This window comes from Mandrillus leucophaeus, unplaced genomic scaffold, assembly GCF_000951045.1.
Source record: "Mandrillus leucophaeus isolate KB7577 unplaced genomic scaffold, Mleu.le_1.0 Scaffold652, whole genome shotgun sequence".
Taxonomy (NCBI): domain Eukaryota; kingdom Metazoa; phylum Chordata; class Mammalia; order Primates; family Cercopithecidae; genus Mandrillus; species Mandrillus leucophaeus.
This window is the reverse complement of record NW_012107053.1, coordinates 224329-243907: the sequence shown is the minus strand read 5'-3', so window position 1 is coordinate 243907 and position 19579 is coordinate 224329. Positions and strand designations below refer to the sequence as shown.

The 19579-nt window shown below is 38.3% G+C and overlaps 1 protein-coding gene across 2 annotated transcripts in view; it reads left to right on the top strand.

Annotated features, from left to right (window-relative positions):
• The window catches only part of UBE3D (ubiquitin protein ligase E3D), a 186993-nt gene that overhangs the window by 108338 nt on the left and 59076 nt on the right, over positions 1 to 19579 (top strand). For both annotated transcript variants that reach the window (XM_012001187.1, XM_012001186.1), the window contains exon 9: positions 11507 to 11645. In XM_012001187.1, coding sequence (XP_011856577.1) covers positions 11507 to 11645 — 139 coding nt within the window. The remainder of the gene's footprint in view (positions 1 to 11506; positions 11646 to 19579) is intronic.

The following is a 19579-nucleotide window of genomic DNA, read 5'->3' as shown; positions in this document are numbered from 1 at the left end:
CCCACCCTACCCCCACCCCCATCCCTGCCCTATGTAATAGAGAGATTCTTGCTTTTTACATAAATATCTCGGGCACATTTTCTTCACTCTTGTTAACACAGTCTCTCAGGCTTTCTAAGTAAAACAGTCATATCACCAGGGGAAAAGGGGATTAATTTTAACATCTCCTTTACAAGAAAATGTTAATCAATGACAGTGACCACTCCTACTTCCTGATTTCAATTGTGATAATTGTATGTTTTGCCATTTATAATTTGATTTTGAGTATTGCTTACAAACCGATGAGGAAAGGCCTAATAATTAAGGCTACTGATGGCATTCCTGAAGTTGTACAATGAAGCACCTCTGCAAATGACTCAACAAAATTGAAAATAAGATAAAATTTTTAAAATGCAATTCACAGCAAATCCAAACAGCCAACAAATATATGAAAAGAAACTCTAGTTCACTAAAATTAAGCAAATATAAACCAGATGAATAGCACAAAATAATTTTACTTCCATCAAACTTTAAAAATCCCAACTGTTAGTTCATTGTTGGTGGGAGTATGGGGCAAAGAGTACTCTGATGACTGGTTGTGGAAATGTGAATTGGCAGACTTTCCAGAAATATCTATTAAAATTAAAAAATGCATATACACCTCAATCTGATATTATCGCTCTTGAGATTCTATTCCAAACAAATCAGAGTACCAGAATGTAAAGAAATGTAAGCAAGGACCTTATTGTAATATTGTTCATAGCAGGGAAAGAAAAGTGGGAGAAAGGATAACCAAGGTATAGTATTTTAGACGTACACACCTTGATGTGTTATATAGCCATTAAAGAGAGTGAATTATTAGTCCCAGAGCAGTTGATTTGAGGGCAGAGAGTGGTCAGTGGATAGTGAGGGATGGGGTGGGGGGCAGGGGAAGTAGGGAGAGGTGAGGGAGGTTAAAAGGGGGAGAATGCAGTACAATATGGGATTTGGCAAATATTTCTTAAACAGGACACAATAAGTGGTAAGCTTCAAAAATACAAAAGCTTGATTACATCAAAATTAAGAACTTTTTAAGCATGTGCTTATCATATGACCCAGCAATTGCATTTTGGGGGCTTTTATCCTAGAGAAATGAAAACTTAATGTTCACCCTGAAACCTGTACACAGATGTTCATAGCAGCTCGTAGTGTTATAATAGCCCCAAACTGAAATCAGCCCAAATGTCCTTCAGTAGATGAATGGATAAACAACTGTGATTATATTCCATGGAAATTTACTCAGCTATGAAAAGGAATGAAAGCTAGGTATGGTGTTGAGTGGCCTGTAATTGCACCTACTCTGGAGACTGAGGCGGGAGGATTGCTTGAGGCCAGGAGTTTGAAACTAGCCTCGGCAATATAGTGATCCGTCTCTTACTTTTTTTTTTTTTTTTTAAACTTAGTCTGGTGTAACAGTGCACGTCTCTAGAACCAGCTTCTCAGGAGGCTGAGGTGGGAAGATCACTTGAGCCCAGGAATTCAAAACTGCAGTGAGCTATGATCACGCCACTGCACTCCAGCCTAGGTGACAGAGCAGGACCCCATCTCTTTTTAAAAAAGAAAAAAAATATGAACTGTTGATACAATTATTTGGATGAATCCTGAGGGAATTATGGTGAGTTAAAAAAAAGACTACGTATTATATGTTTCTACTTATGTAATATTCTTGAAATAACAAAATTATAAAGATGAAGAACAGATTAGTAGTTGCCAGTGGGTAGGGAGTGGAAAAGATGGGGAAGGGAGGTGGTTGTGCCTCTAAAAAGTTACCTTAAGAGATCCTCATAATGGAACTGTTTTATATGTTGGCTGTTCGGTGTTAAAGTGGTCACACGAGTCTGCACATGTGAAATAATTGCCTAGAACTAAATGTACAGAGACACACACAAATGAATGCATATTTAAACATGAGGTTTAAAAAAGGTTGGTGAATTATATCAATGTTGATGTAGTTATCCCAAATGTTACCATTGGGGGAAGCTGGGTGAAGGATAGACAGCATCTCTGTATTTCTTACAAATGCATGTGACTCTACACTTATCTCAGAATAAAAAGTGGGAAGAAATGGTTTAAATATTTAAAATGGAAAAAATTAAGGACAAGGGAGAACAGATGCCAGCTTGACAGAGTAAATCATTTGAGGCTTGATTTTTCCATTTGGGGCAGGGAATTGAAATAAAAGGTTAATAAAATAGAAATAAGCATGAAAAAATATTTTTAAGGTAGTGAACTACATAGTATAGAGGCCAATTTGTCTCACATTTTGTTTGCAAGTAAAAATTTTCTAGAATTAATTACAATAGCAACCATAATATGTTTGAGTTTCTGTTGGGAATATTTACTAGTTCTACTAGTTCACTGTTACATAATTAAATCAGTGCATTCAACATTCATCTATCTTGATTAGAAAGAGCCAAATAGATCTATAGGTATCCCTAGAGCTGATTTAAGTTTTCCACAGATTCTCTTTTTGTTACATTTAAATATAATATACATATCATAAAATTTGTTCTTTTAAAGGGTACAATTCAGTGGTTTTAAATATATTCACAAGGTAGTATCACTATCTAATTTCAGAATATTTCTGTCACCCTAAAATGAAACTCTACCCACTAGCAATCACTCCCCATTCCTCCTTCCAGCCCCTGACAACCCCTAATCTGCTTTCTATCTTTATGGATTTGACTATTCTGAGCATTTTATATAAATAGAATCATACAATATGTGGCACACAGATGAGAAATGCCTTAAAAGACATACCAGTCAGTTGCGATATATGAATCTTATTTAGTCCAAACTCAAACAAACTGTAAAAAAAAAAATTATGAGTCAGTTGAGGATATTTGAGCACTAACTACAGACTTGATATGAAAGAATTGTTACTTTTTTCAAAGTGTAATAAATTATATTGTGGGTATTCTTTTTAAAATAATCTATCTTTAATAATACATACTGAATTATTTCCTCATGAAATGAATGATATGTTGTCTGGGATTTCTTCCACAATAATTCAGATGGGTTGGTGGGTGGCGTGTGGAGATACAAATGAAAAAGTTGGCCATGTGAGAATAATGGCTTGAAACTGGGTCTTGGGTACATGGGGTTCATTACACTTTTCTCTCTTATTTTCATATTGTATTTGAAATTTTCCATAATGAAAAGTTTTTTAAAATCTGAAGAAGTAGCTGGCCTCTTTAGATGGACTTCTAATTATTATGTTCTTGATGATATCACTTCTAATTATGCAGTTTCTGACAGGCTTGTTTGTAGGGTTGTTTGTAGGGTGGATTCTCTTCTTTTTTTTTTTTTTTTGAGACTGAGTTTTGCTCTTGTTGTCCAGCCTGGAGAGTAATGGCACTGTCTCGGCTCACCACAACCTCCGCCTCCCGGGTTCTAGCGATTCTCCTGCCTCAGTCTCCCAAGTAGCTGGGTTTACAGACATGCGCCACCACACCTGGCTAATTTTTTGTATTTTTAGTAGAGATGAGGTTTCTCCATTTTGGTCAGGCTGGTCTTGAACTCCCAACCTCAGGTGATCCACCCGCCTCAACCTCCCAAAGTGCTGGGATTACAGGCGTGAGCCACTGTTCTCTTCTTTAATGAAAGTGTTCCCAGTCTAATTTCTGTGTTCTCAGCGACTGGTGTCTTGCAATGATACAAGCATTTATAAAAGACAAAATTTCTTATTTTTTTGGCATGAAGTAATACATTTAATTTTGAGACTGCCTTATTGGTATCTTATTTAAATGAGAACCATTTTCCCCATGCTTCTTGATGTGTGGGAGATTTGCCTTGACAAACTTACAGGTCATATGGGCAAAGTTTAAAAGGCATAGTATTTAGGAATTGTGCACTTGAATTCTCTCAAGAGCCCTCTAATTCAAAGAGTATTAAAGACCAATTTTGCCTTTTGTGATTTAAAAGGGTCAAATTTTTCTTCTGTCATTTTCAAAGAAAAATGTTCTTGTGGATACTGTTCATTACTTAATGAACTTTGTCTTGACAAACAGTAGTTTGTGTGTGCATGTTTTCAGGGTCTATTTTTATTTAATTAATGCTTTTGAAATACTTTAAGTATAATGCAGTCAATATGGCTAATCAGAACAGACATTCCAATATATTTAGATGTTTCAAAACGTTGTATTCCTAAGAGTGGCTTATAAGAATTTCAAAATTTTGGTTATGTATTAAATAGGTGAATGTTTATAAAAATTCTATCACTAAGTTGTTGTCATTTGCTTGTTTTGCTAGTTTGAGAGCTTAAATTGATGGGTGTATCATTGGTATAGCTTTGAAATTGAGCATCTAAAATGTACAGGTATAAGCAACATAATATTTCAATATCTTTAATACGCTCTTTGCTTTCTTAGGTTCTTCTAGGTTTGAAGAGTTCAAATTATCTACTAAAATATGAGAAATGAGGTTTAAGTTAAATATTTTCATCTTGAACTCTCTCATACATACCATTTTTTTCTTCTCTACACAATAATATGTTGGATTCTTTTTAAATATTTTAATTTGGATAGAGTTGTTATATCATTTCTGTTTGTCATTTTAACCTGTGTTAGATTAAATGACCTCCATGTTTCCTAGAAGACTGTATCACCTTTCTATTTACTCAAGTTCTTTTCTTGATATTGATTGGTTTGATTCATTCTCAATTTCACCATTTTTGTTAGAAGTGATAGAAAGTGACCTTTTTTCCCCTTCTCAATGCCTCTTTGAAAATAGATAGGCCATAGTTGCTTCTCTAGGGAATTTTGACAAGGCAAAAGTTTAGAAATAAGGATGGTGTGTCCTCTACTTGTATTTTGGTCAGTTAGACTAAGGTCGTCTGACTGACAGTTCTGGTCTCCTAGGAAAGCTTTTCCTCTCTCAGTACTTTAAAAATCACAGAAGTAAGTTTCAATTGATGTTTCATTCATTGTTCCTTTTGAAGTATCTTTCTTATTGACTTATAGTGGATAATTACTGATTTAGGTCCAATAGTCTGTGATGTCTTTGTAAGAAATACCAGAAATGTTCCAGATTCTGCCCTATGGTTGGTAAAATACTTGTATCAATAGACATTTGTATTGATATTTAATGTCAGTTGATACTGAATGTCAACTCAATTGGGTTGAAGGATGCAAAGTATTGATCCTGGGTGTGTCTGTGAGGATGTTGATGTTGCCAAAGGAGATTAACATTTGAGTCAGTGGGCTGGGAAAGGCAGACCCACCCTTAATCTGGGTGGGCACCATCTAATCAACTGCCAGCTCAACCAGGATATAAAGCAGGCAGAAAAACATGAAAAGGCTAGATTGACTTAGCCTCCCAGCTTACATCCTTCTCCCATGCTGGATGCTTCCTGTTCTCAAACACTGAACTCCCAGTTCTTCAACTTTGGGACTGGGACTGGTTTCCTTGCTCCTCAACTTGCAAACAGCCTATTGTGGGATCTTGTGATTGTGTGAGTTAACACTCCTTAATAAACTTCCCTATTTATCTGTCTATCTTATTAGTTCTGTTTCTCTAGAGAACCAAAACTAATATAATATGTGAGTCATGGGCAGAGTTGCAAGTGACACCTCTGGCTTTGTCAACATATGTCCTAAATTCCACATAATGAGTTTGGTGATTGTTTTAGGATATACTGTATAGATTCAGTATGCTAAGTCATTTCTTCCTCTTTCCATTTTGTTCTCTTTTCTTTATTTCTTTCTCCCTAAATTAAAAAAAAAAAAAAAAAATGAAAACTTTACCTGAAGTTTTGAGGGAAAGTTACCTGTAGTTCTTACTCTCCTAAACAACTAATTTCATTTTTTATTTATTACTTCCTTTGTTCATATGTATGAATGCTTCCTGTGATTAAAGTAATATTTTATGTGATTGAAATTACAGAGAAAGTTTATAAATCGTAACATTAGAAATAAGTCCTGAGACTCATGAAAAACATACTGTGGGAATAGAAACAGCAGGATGAACATTAGGAATTTGAGCCATATTAGACCCAGCTAGTTTGTCTAATTTCAAAAATAAGATTATCCAAATTATTTTAAGATGAAATATTTTGAGATATCTAGAACTTACCCTATAATTTGCCTTTGGAGTTTTTAATCTCTTTGGGTGGAATTAAATAATGCTTAATATACTTTTGCCTTGTTCATGGAGTATTAAAAAGAATAGGATTCAGATGGTAAAGATCATGCTCGAGATTTTTTTTCCTATTATTTATTGGCTCTGTGATCAAGATAATACTCATTTCCTTTATGTGCTTCAATGGGAATAAAAATTGTTAAATCACAGAATATTTTAAGGATTAAGTTTAAAATGCCAGTGTTGGATTTACATACCATGCAAATGTCTGTATTTACATAGAGACATGGGTAACTAACTTGATAACTAATTGTATCTTTTTTGTGACTGTGGTTATCATTACTGTAACAATGTCCTTCTGTATAAATTTTGATAGTTTGATACATTGGACAGGTTGTGTACCTGACTCAAAGGTCCTGTGAGGAAATTAGGCTCCAGAGTGCCTGTCCATGATCACTCGCTCGTGAGTGACAAGGCAGTGCCAATGTATTTTTATTTCTATTTAAGTGTCCATTTTTGATAGGTCGTACCATAGCCATTTAGCAGCATGTTGAAACTTTTAAGCAGCATTTAAAATTTCCTTTGTCTGAACCAGAAATCACATCAACAGCATAATGTTAACTTGTTTCTGATTACAAAAATAACACTTGGAAAATAAAAGTGTAAAGAAGAAAATGTAAAAACCAGATTATTATTTTCCTGTAGTGGAAACAACCATGAGTGTATTGCCTCTTCATCTTTTTTTGTCATCACATGGTTATTTTCACTTACTCTAACATGAGTATTTTTCAATATCTATTTTACCACCTTTCCTAATCAAGTTTTGAAGTAAATACACATGCACACACACACACACACTCACACACACACACACAAAATAAATTAGCATTTTTTTTGTTTGTTTTTTTGAGACAGTTTCACTCTTGTTGCCCAGGCTGGAGAGCAATGGCACAATCTTGGCTCACCGCAACCTCTGCCTCCTGGGTTCCAGCAATTCTCCTGCCTCAGCCTCCCAAGTAGCTGGGATTACAGGTGCACACTGCCACCACACCCGGCTAATGTTTTGTGTTTTTAGTAGAGACGGAGTTTCTCCATGTTGATCAGGCTGGTCTCGAACTACCGACCTCAGGTGATCCACCAAATAACTTCTTAAAAAAAGGTCAAAATACTCAACTATATTTTGCAAGCCAAAGGGTTATCTTGCAGAAGAAGTAGGCACTTGCAGATTCAGTTATTAAAATCCTACTTATGGTTTGCTTGGAGAGGATAATATATACAGTGTCCTCAGCAGTCATTGTGGTGTGGTGCGAATAGCGCAGGCTTTGCATTCGGGCTGACCTGACTGAATCCTGGTCCCACTACTTGCTAACTGCATGATGTTGGACAATCACTTAACTTCTCTGACCTTTGGTTTCCTGTCTTTAAAATGGGATGAGTGATGCATACCATTCAGGGCTGCTTTAGGATTAGAGACAGCAAATATAAGTAAAGTGCCTAACCTGGTGTCTGGATGTGTTAGCCATAGGATAAGTGATAGTCAGAAGAAACCTAAGGCCTTAGGCTTACAAAACTGAAGTAATTTTGTAAAAATTAAAGGCAACCATGTTATAGCCGTAATTAACTAAGTAACTGTGTCTTCAAAATATTTATTTACATAATTTACCATTTTGCCTTTCTCTTGCAAATATGTTACTGCCCAAAGAGGAATGGAAAATGATGAAAAAGTAACTGTCTGGAAATGCTTTCTACCCTGGCAGGCCATGGTCCAGGCTACAGTGTTTACCTCATTTCAGGAAAGTCCAAAGCATGATGGGCCTGGAATAGGTCTTAGAGATTCACTGATGAGTTCCCAAGGAACATTCACAATCCAGGGCAAGAGATTCAATTCAGAAAATGCAAAAACCTTTTCACCACACTTTTTAAAAAAATTCAGAATAGGCTTCAGTGAACCCTATTGTGGGTGGCAGGAGTTGGGGTCAGGGGTATAAATTCTGAAAACTTGAGTTGTTTTATTGAACATAACAAATGTTGGGGAAAATTAAAAAGGTATTTCTTTTAGGCAGTAGGAGGTTAATACCTGACTGTGTCTGCAGAAAAGCAACATTGAGGCAACTTTTAAATCTTTATTTCCAAATAAGACGAGAAAGTTAGAGGAAATCACTCATGTCTGATCTAGAAAGAATTAGAGACATAGACATATCCCAAATAAGAATACTAGTAAGGTATTTGTTTCCTTTATAAAAACTTGCCTAATACCATACTTATATCACTTACAAATGCCTTACTAGTACGTAAGTGATGTAAGTATGGTATTAGGGAAGTTCTCATAAAGGAAGCAGGACAATATCTCTAAGAAAATGATACGTAAGTGGGTCTCACAGGATGAACAGAAATTCAGCAGCAAGGATAACTGCCTTCCAGGCCCAGTTAACTGTATATGTAAGTCAACAGTGGATTATGGAAAGCATGAGGAAGGAGTGTGGGTGGACAGTGAGCTTAGAGCCACTGCACTAGTACTAAGTTTGAATTACGGAAAAGACAGCAACGTTTTAATTTACATTCAAGAGAAATGTCGAAAATGTTATATAATGAGTAAAAGCAAAAAGAATAGCAGAGCCAGTCAATCAATATAAGATGATTATTTTAAACACAGAAAATACACTTAAATGTGCCTTTGCCTATGAAGGAGTGAAGGACATGCCATCTCAAAATATGTCAGATTGGTATATTGATTGTTTAGAGGTGAAAACTTTGGAGAAATTAGAATTTCATGAGGCTATGTGGACGGGATGCCTTCCTGAGCTAGGAGCTTCTGTATACAGAAGAGACACTGAATGAAATTGCCAAGATGATGATGTATATCCCCAAGGAGGAACAACTCTTTTCTTCCCAAGACTGTAAGCCTATTTCCCAGAGGATTAACTACTTCCTGTCAGGAAGGCTAGATGAAGACTTCCTGGAGCTGCCTTTCTTCCACTAACAGGACCCTGGGACCTGTAGGAGCACCCCATTTGGGACTGTGAGGTGCTTGAAGGGGTGTGGACTGGCATCCAGCAGTCACTAACACGTAACTGGTGTGTAAAAGGCAGGCATTACATTAGAAGCAGAGTCAATCCTTTTTCTGGAGGTCCCACTGAGATAGGAACTTGGATCACTGGATTCAAAGAAACAGAGCCAATTCTTAAGATCACTTGGTGCCTTAAAGACACGCATTCCAAAGTGGAATGTGGTTGAAGAAAGTGGGCCAGGTGGTTGAAGAAAGCCATGTGGGAGCTCAACAAATCCCAAGGGCTTATTATGATGCTGCAGATGGTCTCCTTAGCATCTCAGCTCTTCTGCAAGGAAGAGCTTGGGTGTTAGGCCTCAGAGGCTGTAAGGTCCTTGGGTTACAGAGCAGGGGAGAATGAAGTTCTGTGACCCAGGGGTGGAGAGTACACTCTAGGTTTGCAGGCTGGTGGTACTCCCAGAGGAAAGCCAAGCTGCTTCTGTTGTGAGCGGATCAGCAAAGAGCCTCAGGCTGAAGGGAAAAGTGCACAGAGGAAGATATTTTACAAATCAGGTCAGTTTAGGCCAAGACTTACTATGCTCTACAAATTTTGAGGGGGGTGGGGAACTTTTTACAAACAAGTAGGGGTCTTGACATGTTATATATAAAGATTAAAATTTTTGATTTTTCTAAAAAAAAAAAAAAATAAAGGCCAAGGTTTGTCCTTTCCTGCATGCAGCAAGTGATCAAGATCCCTCTGGGAAGAGTACCCTCTCGATACCAAGGTGAGAAAACAGCGCTTATCAGCAGAGACTTGGAATTGGAGGCTGCAATGGACCTGAATAAACATATTTACCTTATCTTCCATCTGTTTTACACACCCCCACACCATATATCTCCAGTGACTCCCCTAGAAAATTTACTTCCTCTAGCCAGATTTTCCTTGTCCTGTTATGTTCCTCATACTTATCACTCTGTGCCTAAAAATGTATAAAAGCATCTTGCTTTGGCCACTTCTTTGGACTTCACTTGCTTGTAAAGATCCCCATGTACATGCAAAACTAATAAAATTTGTAGACTTTTCTCTTGTTAATCTGCCTGGTGTCAGTTTGGCTCCCAGATCCAGCTGAAGAGCCTACTAAGAGCTAAAAGGGCAATGAGGGTGATCTGTTCTCCTCTACACTAAAATTGGACCAGTGTCTTATTCCAGTCCAACTAGTTGGCCAGTGCTTCAAAGGAGAGTGAACTGCATTACCCCACATCAGAAATCTGTTAGCATAATAAGTAATCCGATTGATAAAACATCTAAACCATTTGCCATGACTTGTTCTGTAAAGTGTTTAAAATCCATCATGCCCGGAACCACTGATTCTCTCCAAGTTTCCATTATTCACCACTGATTTGGTTAAAGATCGCTTTTCAGAGAGAAGTTTATAGAAGTGGCAAAAAATACATATATATGTATATAAACAAATATAAATATTATATACATATATCTTTAAAATTGGTGATAAGAGACACTTTGGTCGCAGATCAGATAGGAAATAAGTAAATAGAAAAGTTGAAAACCTAAAACTCATGCTATTCTTATTACTTTATTTTCTCATAATTACTTTTTGATGTTTTCCTTTACTGTAAGCACTAGATGAGGAGCCAGGAAGCCAGGATTCTAGACCCAGCCATATCGCTTTCTACACATTGCCTCATCTCAGACACATCCTTTTACTTCTCTAGCCCTTGGTTTCCTGATCTCTAAAATGAAAGGATTTTCAAATAGGTTCCACAGGATATAGCAGAGATGCTTCAAGGGCCACTCTGGAAGATGAAGGGAGGCCTCCTGCCAACCTTTCCCCTTCAGACAGAGCAGCTTCACTTTTATTTGTATTGTAAGTTGGGGCTGTTACAAGATTTTTTTTTTTTTTTTTGACAAAAGGATTCTGTCACTTTTTAAAAGTTTGAAAATCACTGAGCTAAATGTTCCATAAGGGCCTATCCAGCTCAGAAAACCAGTTTCATAGCTGTAGAATGGGGATAACAATAGTTCCTTCTCTTAGGTTTCTGAGAGGTAAACAAGATATTACATGTAGAACAGGGCATAGAATGTAGGGAGCATTCAGTGTGTTAGCCGTTAGTCTCTGCCACCCCTTCCCCAGCGGGTCCCACACAACTAAGACAGCATTTCCTGTGACTGCATACTTCAGAGTATGAAATGATGGCCTGAAAAATTGCCTGATCCATCTGCTTTATATCAACAACACCATAAAAATGTCTTGGACATGTTCTCTGTGAATTTTTAATATAGTTTATTTCTAGTTTTTGTACTTTGCCTTTTTCTCTCACAATTGAATTTTCTTCTTTCATTTCAGATTTTTAAAATAATTATGATAATGCATTTTTGAAAGTTAATGTGTTGGTGTGTTCCAGACTTGTCAGCTTGTGGGAAAGTGACATCAGCGTCCACCCGCTAACCCTGCCCTCTGCAACCTGCTTGGAGCTGCTGTTGATATTATCAAGGAGTAATGCCAATCTGCCTTCATCCCTTCGCCATATGAATTCCTTTCAGGTGAGCAATGGCTTCTTTTCTAGGCTGTGATTTCTCAGTTTTACTTGGAATTATTTTTCAAGGATCCTCTCTTTCACAGGAGATAGCCCGTGGAATTTCCCAGTTTCAAATCATAGCAATAAGCATAATGCGTGTATTGCTTTGTCTATATGTTTTTTGTTTGTTTTTTGGAGGCAGAGACTCGCTCTGTTGCCCAGGCTGTAGTAAAGGGGCACAATCTCAGCTCACTGCAGCCTCCGCCTCCCAGGTTTAAGCAATTCTCATTCCTCAGCCTCCCGAGTAGCTGGGACTACAGGTGCATGCCACCACACCTGGCTAATTTTTTGTATTTTTAGTAGAGACAGGGTTTCACTGTGTTGCCCAGGCTGGTCTCAAACTCCTGAGCTCAGGCAATCCAACTGCCTCAGCCTTCCAAACTGCTGGGATTACTGGCATGAACCGCCGCATCCCGCCTTTGTCTATCTTTTTTTAAATAAATGAACAAATAGAGGCTCAGAATTGACTAGGTAATTGTCTAGTTGTGGCAGAACTCACAGCTCTATAACTCCAGGCTTTGTTCTCCAGCTCCCATCTTCCTTCTGGGAAATGGCCAGAAGATCTGGCAGACACTTGTGAATGCCACCTCCCTTCTGCCAAGTTTGCAGGAGACCCAGGAATCTTAATCATTATTAGTGGGTTTGCTGCTGTTAGCCTGAAGTCAAATTGCCAAATGGATGTTTAACAGGATTGGTCTGTTTAAAGGTGTTCTACTTTCCGAGCCATTTCCCTCTCTCTCCTTAGCCCTCTCCCTTATCACTTCCCTACTGCCCTTGATATTTATTTGTTCTAGTCTAAGTCATTTCTGCAAATGTAGACTGGCCAGCAAGATGACCAGTAGGAAAACTCCCCACCTCCCTCACAGTCAGCTAATTGTCAGATGAGGTAGCAAATGAGAATTAAATGTTAACTTGTGGCTTAAGTTGTGGCCCTATCACTACTACATGTAATTGCACATATCTGCGACTCTTCACAATGGGAAAATACTCACAAGCCCTCTGGTGCTAGTGGTAATACAACGTACGTTGCTGAGGAATATATAAACATGGGATTTTTCTACTTCTGGGTTTTTAATGTATCGTAAGAAAACTTCAGGAGCATTGTATATTGCTTGATACCTCTGTTATATGGTAAAACAAGATGTGGATTTTCCTATGAATCATATCTCAAGAAATAGAGAGAAAAAAACTGCTCCAATCTTATTTACATTCTTCTCCTCTTGGAAATCTGTTACATAGATTGTCTCTGTGATGCTCTTCCTCTTTCTGAGCCTCAGGCACTCATAGAGTACAGTCTTTGGCCTTAGCATGCCTGTTTGTTTTTGCTGTCCGTTGGTCAACTCCAATCCTGGTGTCTCAAAGGGACCTTAAATAACATCTTCTCATTTTGTAGGAGAGGAAACTGAGATCTGGAGCAATGGATTGAGTTGGCCAGGAAACACTCAGTGGGTCAGAGACCAAACTGGACTCACTCACCGGGGTTACTCCATCTGCCACCAACTGCAGTGCCCACTAAGGTCCTGGAGGTGGAGCGGGTGTGAGTGGTGGGTGGAGACAGGTTATTAGATCTGCCGTAGAATGTCCACAGCCTCCCCTTATTTTGCAGTAGTTTGTATTTATGTTATTTATTCATATACTGCCTTAAACCAGATATGATTTAAAAATCTGTGTATCCGTATTTCTTTAAGTTCTGCTCATGGGATTGAATAATGCAAAAGTTTGTATATGCCCACAAACGTTCATGGAGGGAGAGATAAGAAACTTAACAGTTGTATCTTTGAGGAGTGAAGCTGAGAAACAATAATTTTTTATTTCACTCCTTCCCTCATGTACTGTTTGAAATTTGCATGCCATGGGTGAGTGAGCAGCAAGAGAAATGACTGACTTAAAGGATTTTATGGCATATTGAGGGAAATAGGACAGTCATCCATGTCTGATTTAACTTAAGAGTAATTTTATTACAAAATAGCCTCAACACAAGTCTTAAAGAAATTAAAGGTATAAGAGTAATCTAAACCAAATATGGGAGGTTTGAGAGGAAGACCAATCTATATTTCTTCCCTGTGAGACCCAGGAGGCCTTGCTCCCTTTAAGGATGTCATCTCAATCTCATGGAAGCACAGGTGCATGAAGCCTGGCCTGCAATTGGCGGCATTAGTGTGGTCTTAGCACCTTTAATTAGAGGAGCTCTTAGAGTGGTCTGAATGTTAATTACTCAATGCCCTTTTGTATTGGTGATTGTACTTCCTGTGGTTTTAGTCCCTTTTCTGAATATTACTGTCAGAAACACACATGCTTTCCCAGTATCACAGATAGAGAGAAACTTGGCAGAATCTTATGAGCTAGTTTGGTCCCTGCTATCACCGCTGGAAAGATGTATTCTTATAAGGAACATACCAGGAATAATCTTCCCTATGCAGGTCCTCACTCCCAGATGAAGGATCAGTGAAAATGGGGGAAAGTGTGTGTCAGGATTAGAAAGATGCTCTGCTTTTTCATCTTTGTACCACCCACTTCATCATGTATTATAATGGCAAGGAATGGGGCTTCTAATTTTGCCTGTGTTTAGGATTTATTTTTTTAATTGGAAACTCAGTTTCATGCACATTTTTTAAGCGCTATATTGGCAAGAGCTATAAAATAGCAGAATGACACTTGTTAAAGTTTGCTTTACATTTCCAATTCTCTTATTTTCTGGCTGAGTCACTGTGAGCAGTGCTTCTTTTTCTGTAAAGCTGTCATTTTAGGATTCACTTGGTGCTCCTGCTTGAGCTGTTATCACTGCTGAATCGCCAAAAGAAGAGTTTATCTTATTAATTAAAACAACATGATATGAAATTCTAACTTCTTAAATTACACTGTAACATTTCTCTCAGGCCAACAGGGATCTCTTTTGGTGGTTTTGTCACAATTATAGCTTCCGCTCTGTTACAGTACCTTACTATTTCTAATGTGATTATAAGCCAACAAAATGTAGGATTTGATTGAGATTCACTGACATATTGCTAAGCATATACTAAGCTGTTGCAGTGGTCCCAAGAAGATGGATGGACTTATCATTCCTTATCAAGTCACTTCCTGCTTAAAATTCTTCCGTGGCATCCTGTTGCAATGAAAATAAAATCCAAACTCCTTATCTTGGCCAATAAGGCTGAGGAACATCTTGGCCCTGCCTCCCTTTCTGACCTCATCTCTGGCTCTCTCACTGTCACTCGGCTCCAGGCACACTGGTCCTATCTCCCTGTCCTTATCATGAGCTGGTTCTGGCTGTAGGATCTGTGGACTGGCTGTTTTCTCTGCTACTGGGAGAATACTCTGCACCAGGTCTTTGCATGGCCAGCTGCTTCTTGTCCTTCAGGTCTCAGTTCAGGTATCCCCTCTGAGGAGAGGCCCAACCTGACCCCCCTTCTTCACATCACCATTACTCTGTAACCTTACCTTGTTTAATTTTCTTCAGAGCACTTTCCACTCTTTGATCTTGTTCATTTATTTGTTTGCCTTTTTCCTCTACTAAAATATGTGTTGAATGAACGAATGAGGGAATGTCTGTTTTTGTTCAATATTGTGCCAACAGAATTTAGTATAGTGCCTGGATGTAGGAAGAAGTTAATAAATACTGGATGACTGGCCAGATGGCTGGATGGGTGGATGAAGGCACAATTAAAATGCAGAAGGACACAGCCATGTGACATTCTAGAAATCTAAAAGACTGAGCTGGGTTACACAGAGGTTTGTACAGTACACACTCAGGGCAGAAGCAGCAGCCCTTTCTCTGCTGGGGCAGTACTAGACTCAACAGATAAGGTCTGGATTTAAGACATGTCAACAAAGTTGAGCACAGATGGGTATCCACATTGAAACTGCAACCTGGTGTTTTGTACAAATGAGAAAAACTCAAAGAAGAGTTCAGCCCTTAGAAAGAGCTGGCAAGACTCAGATAAGCAAAATAATCAATATATAGGATGGCACTTTCTGGTTACTGGAGACCACAGTACCACAGTAGGGAATATGGGAATGATGCTCAAGCTTTTGTGCCAGAAACCAAGGCAGTCGGCATTAGAGGTGCAGATGGGTCCTCTGGAGCAGGCAAGTTGCAGCCTGTTGACGTTACTGCCGTTGCTAGTTTATTTCACTCTGTGCGCTTCAGAACTCTGGGGTTAGGTGGCACAAGGCCATTTCCATACCCATCTTGCTGGGCAACAACCAGCTCTTAACCTGAAGTCCTGCAATGGCAGCTTTAAATCTGGGTAAGATGTCTGCAAGGTAGAATCTTAAAAGCAACCAGGTTGGAACCAGGACTGGGCAAGAGCTGCTGGTTTTAATGGCAACTATGTATTTTTCCTAGAATCCTGGCCTGTTGCAGCTAGAAGGAATAATAAGTCTAATAATCTTATTTTTATAGATAAGGAAACACATACCCAAGAAGGTTAAGCTGATATTGGAGACTGAAATTCTGATTTCTTAGTTGTGTTTTTGTGCTACAGAGAGTATGTTGACTTCTCTTTGGGAAGAGAGGGGATTTTTCTATATTTAGCATTTCTCTGGCCAAAGTAGCTCACACTTGTAATACCAGCACTTTGGGAGCCAAAGCAGGAGGATCACTTGAGCCCAGGAGTTCAGGTCCACCCTGTGCAACATAATGAGATGCCATCTATGTAAAAAATTAAGAAATTAACAGGTGTGCTGGCATATGCCTGTAGCTCCAGCAAATCAGAAGGCTGAAGTAGGAGGATTTCTTGAGCCCTGGAGGTCAATCCTGCAGTAAGCCATGATTGCGCCGCTGCACTGTGGCTTGGATGACAGCGTCAGACCCTGTCTCAAAAAAAAAAATTAGATATTAATAATCAGACAATAATAATATAAATTATAATAGCTAATTTTTTTTGAGTTCTTTCTGTTTTCCAGGTACTGTTCTCAATGATTTGTACTTAGTAGCTCATTTCATTTTCATGACACCTCCATGAGGAAGGTATATTATTATTTCCATTTCCATTTTACAACAGGTGCAGAAACTGAGCCACAGGAGCACAACGTGCCCAAGCTCACACAGCTAATAAGTAGAGGAACATGAGGTACAAGGTCTGGCTCCAGAACCCCTATTCTTAACCACTAAATAATGTTAACCTCTTTTAATAAGGTTAGTTAAACAAAGTTAGATGTTTTTAAGTGGCATGACTTGTCAGCCCCTTGCATGTGCTTAAGGGGTAGTGTGATCCTCCTAGTTGAGGAATATAGTAAACATTATTTCCCAAATGCACTTGATAGCAGGGAGACTTTTTCCAGGGCATTTTATGGGTTTAATGTTTGCAGAACACAGATGAGGAGACACTGTTCTATCTCTAAAGACCCTTATGGACATTCTTAGTGGCAGCCTTCCTTACCTCCACAAGAAGTAGTGCTGCAGTTTTAGAGGCTGATTGTCAGGAGGATACCATCTCTTCTCTTTTGAGACTAGATGGTTGTCCTTTTGGTCAGGGCCTCTTTGGTCAGAATGGCACAGTAGGAACAAGATCTGCCTTTGGCATTCCTTGGTACACACTGAATCAAGCCTGAGGCCCAGAAGGTCCCTGGCTGAGCATTGCTTTCCCACCCTGTACCTGTTCCCAGTTCCATTTCAACTGGCACTCATCCACTCTGTACACCGCGTACCAAAGTAGTAACATGGCAAAGGGTTCTGCTGGTAGATTGAGCCCTCTGGCCAAGCTCTGCCTCTCTCCTAACTTAAGGATTGACTCCCACTGAGAATGCTCCAAAAGAGTCTTCCTTGGAAAATATACTCAACTAAGATAAGGAAGGAATGGTTCATAGCCTTGGTCCCTGAGTGGAGGAAACCCTTCCTGTTTATTCCCACACCTTACTTCATTAACTCCAGCTCCAACCAGCTGCTCCAGGCTATCTAAATGGTATGGATAGAATTTTTAAGGGCATAGAGCCCCAGGTAGATGACAATGTTTTCACAAACACTTGCCTTTTTCAGATACTTGCAATTCCCATTTTATTTATTCTTAATTTTTATGGACACATAGTAGGTATATATGTTCATGGGTCACATGAGATATTTTGATACAGGCATACAATGCGTAACAGTCACATCAGGGCAAATGTGGTATCTATCACCTCAAGCATTTATGCTTTGTGTTACAAACAATCCACTTATACTCTTTTAGTTATTTTTAAATGTACAACTAAATTACTTTTACTGTAGTCATCCTGTCGTGCTAGCAAATATTAGATCTTATTTATTCTTTTTTTTTTTTTTATTCATTAGTCATCCCCACTTCCCCCATCCCTCCACTATTCTTCCTAGCCTTTGGTAACCATCCTTCTACTCTCTGTCTCCATGAATTCAGTTGTTTTAATGTTTAGATCCCACAAATAAGTGAGAACATGTGAAGTTTGTCTTTCTGTGCCTGGCTTATTTCAGTTAACATAATGTCCTCCAGTTCCACCCATGTTGTTGCAAATGACAATATCTCATTGAGTTTTATGGCTGACAAGTAGTCCGTTGTGTATATGTACCACATTTTCTTTATTCATTCATCTGTTGATGGACAATTAGGTTGCTTCCAAATCTTGGCTCTTGTGAATAGTTTTGCAATAAACATGGGAGTACAGATATCTCTTTGATATACTGATTTCCTTTCTTTTGGGTACCTACCTAGGAGTGGGATTGCTGGATTTTGTGGTAGTTCTTGAACTCCTGACCTCAAGTGATCCACCTGCCTCAGCCTCCCGAAGTGCTGGGATTACAGCTGTAAGCCACTGTTCCTAGCCGGTAGTTCTATTTTTTTGTTTTTTGAGGAATCTCCAAACTCTTCTTCATACTGGTTGTACTAATTTACATTCCCACCAGCAGTGTATGAGAGTTCCCTTTTCTCCACATCCTTACCAGCATTTGTTAGCCTGTCTTTTGGATAAAAGTAATTTTAACAGGTGTGAGATGATATCCTGTTGTAGTTTTGATTTGCATTTCTCTGATGATCAATGATGTTAAGCATCTTTTCAGAAACTTGTTTGCCAATTGTGTATATTCTTTTGAGAAATGTCTATTCATATCTTTTGCCCATTTTGTAATCAGATGATTAGATATTTTCCTATAGAGTTGTTTGAGCTGCTTATATATTCTTGTTATTAATCTCTTGTCAGATTGGTAGTGTGCAAATGTATTGTTCCATTCTGTGAGTTGTCTCTTCATTTTGCTGATTGTTTCCTTTGCTATGTAGAAACTTTTAACTTGATATGATCTCATTTGTCCATTTTTACTTTAGTTGCCTGTGTTTGTGGGATATTACTCAAGAAATCTTTGTCCAGTTCAATGTCCTAGAGAGTTTCCCCAATGTTTTCTTACAGTAATTTTATAGTTTGAGGTCTTAGATTTAAGTCTTTAATCCATTTTTATTTGATTTTTGTATATGGCTAGAGATACAGATCTAGTTTCATTCTTCTGCATATGGATATCCAGTTTTCTCAGACCCATTTATTGAAGAGACTGTCCTTCCCCCACTATATGTTCTTGGCACTTTTGTAAAAAAAATGATTTCACTGTAGATGTATGGATTTGTTTCTGGGTTCTCTATTCTATTCCATTGGTCTGTGTGTCTGGTTTTATGCCAGTACCGTGCTGTTTTGGTTACTATAGCTTTGTAATATAATTTGAAGTCAGGTAATGTGATTCCTCCAGTTTTGTTCTTTTTACTCAGGATGGCTTTGGCTATTGTGGGTATTTTATGGTTCCATATAAATTTTAAGATTTTTTTTCTATTTCTGCGAAGAATGTCATTGTTTAGATAATGATTGCATTGAATCTGTAGATTGCTTTGAGTAGTGTGGACATTTTAACAATATTCATTCTTCCAGTTCTTGAACATGGAATATCTTCCCATTTTTTTGTGTCTTCTT